Source organism: Priapulus caudatus, unplaced genomic scaffold (assembly GCF_000485595.1).
Source record: "Priapulus caudatus unplaced genomic scaffold, Priapulus_caudatus-5.0.1 Scaffold21, whole genome shotgun sequence".
Taxonomy (NCBI): domain Eukaryota; kingdom Metazoa; phylum Priapulida; class Priapulimorpha; order Priapulimorphida; family Priapulidae; genus Priapulus; species Priapulus caudatus.
The window spans coordinates 745,721-752,052 of NW_014577082.1; the positions used below are offsets into that span (position 1 = coordinate 745,721).

The following is a 6,332-nucleotide window of genomic DNA, read 5'->3' on the forward strand; positions in this document are numbered from 1 at the left end:
GATCTTACAATATTCAATGAATTTAAAAAAAATTTAAATTTAAAAAAACAAATTTTTTTGTTGTTAATTTTTTATTTTATTTTTCGTTGCTTTTCACTTCCATCCTTCGGAAATATATAAAAACTGCAATAATGACTCTCAGAATGCTGGTTACAATCGGGTACAAAACACGACACGCAGTTAATGTTACCAGAGCATATGATTGTGTAGAACCAGTGGGCTCGTTGTCATGCCACCGTCACGTCATCACTTCGGTACTCTATGATGGTATGGTTATTTTCAAGTTTCTTTTTTTTACTTCATTTCTTTTCATCTTTCAACTTTATTTTTACATCGACTGAGCAAGTTCAGAACTTCAGAGAGAGTTTTTAGTTACTTTGAGTATTTAAAAAAAGACTTGTACTGGAATCTCTATATGCCGGGAGCTTCTGGGTAAGGTTTTACTTTCGTTTTTCTCCTCCCCAGTCCACGGTACCCCCATGCATAGATCAATGCTGCCGCACATCCACAAAGTTACAAGTGCCTAGAATCTTTTTAAGTATATACAGTTTACATTGCTTCTAGATATCTAACTGAATAAAAATAGTTCACTTTCTACAAATCAGTGACGAATTCAGTTAACAGCTTTGGTTACGTGCGTGTCTGGGGTCACTGGTCGTGCCCTCACTCCCCACGATAATTAACCCCTGAGATATAAAAACTTATTGTTAATGCCCGAGCAAAAACTTGGTGGGCTCGGGCCTCCGGGGTCGGAACTAATTTCTAACGCTGCCGGCGGCACGGGAGCGATTTTTTCTCATATCTTCCAAAATTTTCGCTCTCGTAATTGTTGTTACCAGAGCGCTTTGACAGCTGACGGGAGCGAAATCGCTCGCCGCTCCCGTGTATTTTTTTCGCTGGAATGTACACACGCATGGGTGTAGTGGGAAGAACAATTGTGCGGTAACCAGAACAGGGGGTGAAAGTGTCATAAGCAGGTGCAGAGAATGTTTGAGAAAGTCAGGAAGTAATGTGCCAAATGTACTGCTATGATATATATCCACATCAGGTTTACATTGGGACCATGTATGTTATGTGGTTATAAATTATAGTATTGAAAGACAAAATTTGTATACTTGTAATTAAATATGTAAGTTTATCTGAAGAAAATATGTTGAAAGAGTTGATATTTATCTAGCTAGAAGTAGTGAAGAGAGGCCCATTTGATTATGTTACATGTTTGTGTTCTATTTTCCTTTTTATAGAATTGACAGTGGATATAGATCTGCAATGAGTGTGCAGTCGTCACTAGTAATGCACCCCATATATGCATATGGCACTGATGCACAAAAGGACAAGTTTTTGCCAAAGTTAGGTATGTACTACATAGGTCTACCCTCTCAACAACAAATACCGTAAAACGACAGTCACAATACCTAACGTGTGTCACATGACATGTTCGTCACACTGTTTGCGATTTTTAGCGACGGGTGAGCTGATTGGTTCGTTTGGCCTCACGGAGCCGGATCATGGCAGTGACCCAGGCGGCATGGAGACGCGAGCGAAGTACAACGCAGCAGACAAGACATATAAGCTCAACGGCACAAAGTCCTGGTGAGCGAGCATTCACTGTGACATGGCATCGCTGTTATTACTCACGTTCTTAATAATAGGAACGACAGCATAAATATTCACAGATATAACTATTACTTGCAGTAATATTGTGGCCGCTTTGGCATAGAGAATCCAGTATGATCTGGAAGTATGTGAGTTTCTTATGTTGGGTGATCGTGTCATAATTGGTAAATCTGCCATAACTTTTATTTTCATTCTCCAGGATTACGAATTCTCCCGTTGCAGATGTATTTATTGTGTGGGCAAAGTCTGACCCTGACCAGAGGATCAGAGGCTTCATATTAGAGCGAGGAATGAAAGGCTTATACACACCTGTTATCGAAGGTAAGATCTTATTATCTGCAAAATAAAAGATCAATTGCTTGGACAGACTGGCTGCCTCGAGAACTTGTCGTCACGTAAATTCATCCTATGTAAATAACCATACAGTATTTAATTAAAAGAAGCTACAATAGGTTTATTTTACGAATATTATTAGTATTAACCGTGTTGCTGTCTCGTAGGGAAGTTTTCCCTGAGAGCATCTGTGACAGGACAGATAGTCATGGATGATGTTGAGGTCCCTGAGGAAAACCTGCTTCCTGGTGCAGTAGGCCTAGCTGTAAGTGTTGTGTTGTGATGGAACTGTCAGTGTATCTATATCTGTCAGGATTTTCCCTAGAATCCCTATTCTTAGCTTCGTAATGTGTACAGTTTAAACTTTTCTAAGGATTTAGCTCCCACAAAATCAGAAATTAATTGCATATAAAAATGAGTTTATAGCTACTGAAATGACCTTCCCATGGCAAAAGAAAGTTATTGCAGGCTAGCTGACTATAATTATTTATTGTGGGTTCTGGAACAGTCACAATTTATTGTAAGAAGTAAAAAGGAAATTCAATTTTTTACAAAGGTATTTCAGGTTGACAACATGCAAGCAAACTCATAAATCTGATTTACCTCTTTAGCAATATTGGTTCATTAACTATAATGTTTACTATATGGCACTATTACAAATTCTGCTGTGTTTCAGGGTCCATTTGGTTGCTTGAATAATGCTCGATATGGCATTGCATGGGGTGTATTAGGAGCAGCCGAGTTCTGCTTGTCAACTGTCCGGCAATACACACTAGACAGGTATGGAATGCATCAGTCATTCCTCGTGTGTGGCGAGTGTTCATACACATGTAATGCATGTACGTGTATAATTCAGATATAGAATATCCCTTATCAGTCTTCTAAAGCAGAAAACTAGAAAATCTTATCAAGCTAATGTGAATTACAACAATCCTTATATTGGTAATTTCATGATTTCCTTAAATGTTGTGATACAATGGGTAACATTCTAGGATGTAGCGAAAGATGAATGTGATTGAAGTCATTCATGTGTGTGCTTCACAGTAACTCTCTCTTAGAAGTTGAAACCTTTGAAATGTTCCAGATTACAGTTTGGAAAACCATTGGCTAGCAATCAACTAATCCAGAAGAAAATGGCAGACATGATGACTGACATCTCTGTGGGTCTTCTCTCTTGCATACAGGTTGGCAGACTGAAGGACACTGGAAGGTCAGTGCAATGTTTACAGTAATATTGTTGTAGTTAAGTTACTGTTTGTTTGACGACTTATTTGAGAATTGCAACCACACTGCATGCAAGTGTGCAGACACTAAAACAAATTATTGTTACCGATATTGAATTTAAGTGGAAATGTGGATTGCAACTGCAGTATTAGATTGGTGTTAGTGCTCATACATGTCAAACTTCTACACATCATATACTTGCATGGTGAGATACATAGTATAATATTGCATGTCTAGCTGCAGAGTGAAATTGTGCAGGCTAAAATATATGTTGTATACTGGAAAGTTGAGATATGCGTATTATATATCATACAGTAAAATACAAGTTGTATGCTTGCAGGCTGAGATGTGCATATTATCGTACAATAAATGCACTCTGGTCTGTGTGTACACTTGCAGGGCAGCCCCAGAGATGATATCTCTCATCAAGAGAAACTCGTGCGGGAAAGCGCTGGACATCGCCCGCGTGGCCCGTGACATGATGGGCGCAAACGGCATCGTTGACGAGTATCACGTAATCCGACACATGCTCAATCTAGAGTCGGTTAACACGTACGAAGGTAAGTCCACCGTATCGGTCATAGTCTGGCGTGGTACATTTCTAGCCAGGAGACTTGCTCTCAGTGTCGACATTAATACAAAGTTTAATGCAAACGGCATCTTCGAGCTATCTATGCGACTCTGGCACTTGCACTTATAAAATGTAGTTTGTATTACTGCAGAGCATGGAGGTATGCAATGTGAAGTGTTGTTGTAGCTGGTATATGCGGACATGATAATAACTAGGAACTTGTGTTGCAGGTACGCATGATGTTCATGCTCTCATCCTAGGACGAGCCATCACGGATATCCAGAGCTTCAAGTAACAATGTCACGTCGGAATTTTGAAGTCGATGCAATAGTGTGATTTCGGCGGCAGGGATGGAAGCCAGTTCCACGTCTGCGTTATGGTTGCTATGGATAACATAATCCATGGATTGCTGGCGTGGAATTTTATACTGTAGTTATTGAATATTGTCACTGAGGTTTTCAACCAGGTAATCGTGCTGCTATCCATTTTCACACTGGCACTTACTACCAATTAGCAGCCTACAGATGAGCCTTAAATTCTGGTTATGATGAGGTGATTTATTATCTTTTATGCACAATCATTTATACAATCATAAAAAGTCGAGTGTGCATGTCACTCACTGTACACTTCATTGCAAAAGAATGGCATGTTTTTGTAGAGTACCAATTAAAGGTAGGCCCTGATCATAAAAATGTCAAATGGAACAGCAAAACTTTTTTTCGCAGCACTTTAGCTGAATAGTAAAAGTCATGTGGTGCAACCTAACACAATAAAAAACCAATAGTCTTAGGAAAGTAACAATTAAAAGTACGTAAGAATTTAGGTAGGCTCCAAGCGTAAAGTAGCCACGCTTAGAAATGAAGCAAAGAATTTGATCAATAACAGTAGTTTTCAATAATGATAAAATCATGTTGTATTGGCAACTTCAGGAGTACGTGATATCAGATTGTGATTAAATATATAGTTGATATCATTTACTCTTTCATGTATCATCAGGTAACATCATGGTCAGGAGAATGATACTCGGTCTCAAAACAGCTAATTTTGGTTCTCATTGAAATTAACTGAGGCTAACCGTGCGACATTGCATCCAAGTGATTGTATGTGTGTACAGTGGCGTAGTTAGGGGGGGGGGGAAGGGGGGCATGCCCCCTGTTGATTCAAAAGTTGAAAAAAGAAAGAAAAAAAGAATTGTACTAAAAAGAGAATTGTCGTAGTCAGAATGAAGGCTGTACATGTACTCAAAAGTCCATCAAATACCATCTCCTGCAATCTACATTTTCAAAATTAGGGATAATGAGGACCCCCCCCCCCCCCCCTGTATTTCACCCCCCCCCCCCCCCCCCCCGCTCATTGGAATCCTGGATCCGCCACTGAACAGTTACATAACTTGCAAGCAAAGAACAACGAACACAAATGTCGCATTTTTGCAGAGCTGAGAGGTGGTGGAGCTTAGGGTGTGGAGAGGGAGGTAGAGGAACCATTAAATTATTAGGTCATCAACCATTTTACGTAGTTTGCTGTTTTTGGCCTCCCCCCCCCCGTTAAAAAATCCTGGCTACGCCACTGTGTGTAGTTTTTTGTTGTTGATTGCTGCCTTGTACAGCACAACGGATGTGTAAATAAAGCACTCTTTAACACGATCAGAGCGTTTTTATATATTCATATCACAAATTTCATTGGGTAAAAATAACGGTTTCTATTTTTGGTGATGTTTTGCAACGAGTGACTTTTATTACTTTCTAATTCTGGCTTCAGATGCTTCTAATGTATCGAAACAGCACTCACTAAATGAATTCGGTAGTTATGTGAATTACCAGCGAATACTAATGGGAACTTAAAGAAAAAAATAACACACCAGGTAGCTGTATAATACCTTGCATTTATTTACCAATTATAGATTCCTCAGAAATAGGAACATGTTATGGCAGTTCACGTATTATCGATGCACACTTACGTGAATAATGAATGCAATATTCTTGTAACAATAATAATAAAAATCCGCCAGAAAGCAGGCAACATCACACCACTGTGTCCAGCAAAACGACAAAAAAAAAAAAAGTGCAACGTTGTGGAACTGAACCTTTCCATCGTTCAGTTAAAAGATTCTGTGAATGCGTGATTGGTTATGAGCTGCAGTACACTGGAAATTTCCCCTGATCAATACTGGCAATGTCTCCTCTGTAGCCACTAGTTTCTGAGATTGTTTTACAATGCTAGCTGTCATCTGCTACTGTTCCGGGGCCTTGCAGCATTGACAGCTCTCTCTTGGCTCTGCCACCCACCAGCCTTGCAACACTGTCAGTTGGTGTTTAGCTCAGTCACCAGTCTTGCAGCACTGCTAGCTGTCCTGTAGCACAGCACCAGCCTTTCAGCACTGCTAGCGGTCCTGTAGCACAGCCACCAGACTCGCAGCACTGCCAGCTCTGGTTTTTTTATGGGTGCCAGCACGACCTCCCTGATGCCATCAGTAGTCGAACGTGTGACCGCTCGATCACTGGCCGACGTTGCCGAGCCGCTCGATCACCGGCCGACCTTGCCGAGCCGCTCGATCACCGGCCGACCTTGCCGAGCCGCTCGATCACCG

The 6,332-nt window shown here is 40.5% G+C and overlaps 2 protein-coding genes across 4 annotated transcripts in view; one reads left to right on the top strand and one right to left on the bottom strand.

Moving 5' to 3' along the window:
- The window catches only part of LOC106812577 (glutaryl-CoA dehydrogenase, mitochondrial-like), a 17,395-nt gene extending 12,958 nt beyond the window's left edge, over window positions 1–4,437 (top strand). For 2 of the 3 annotated variants that reach the window (XM_014816492.1, XM_014816500.1), the window contains 8 exons: window positions 1,245–1,354; window positions 1,464–1,593; window positions 1,817–1,938; window positions 2,118–2,215; window positions 2,627–2,730; window positions 3,035–3,160; window positions 3,574–3,734; window positions 3,976–4,243. In XM_014816492.1, coding sequence (XP_014671978.1) covers window positions 1,245–1,354; window positions 1,464–1,593; window positions 1,817–1,938; window positions 2,118–2,215; window positions 2,627–2,730; window positions 3,035–3,160; window positions 3,574–3,734; window positions 3,976–4,040 — 916 coding nt within the window. In that variant the 3' untranslated portion in view covers window positions 4,041–4,243. Of the gene's footprint in view, window positions 1–1,244; window positions 1,355–1,463; window positions 1,594–1,816; window positions 1,939–2,117; window positions 2,216–2,626; window positions 2,731–3,034; window positions 3,161–3,573; window positions 3,735–3,975 lie in introns of all 3 variants that reach the window. The other variant, XM_014816483.1, reaches the window with a different exon arrangement.
- A 1,170-nt stretch (window positions 4,438–5,607) lies between these two features.
- Window positions 5,608–6,332, bottom strand: part of LOC106812492 (UPF0568 protein C14orf166 homolog) — a 13,825-nt gene continuing 13,100 nt past the window's right edge. The window contains exon 9 of the mRNA XM_014816385.1: window positions 5,608–6,309. The gene's annotated coding sequence lies outside the window, so the exon portion shown is untranslated. The remainder of the gene's footprint in view (window positions 6,310–6,332) is intronic.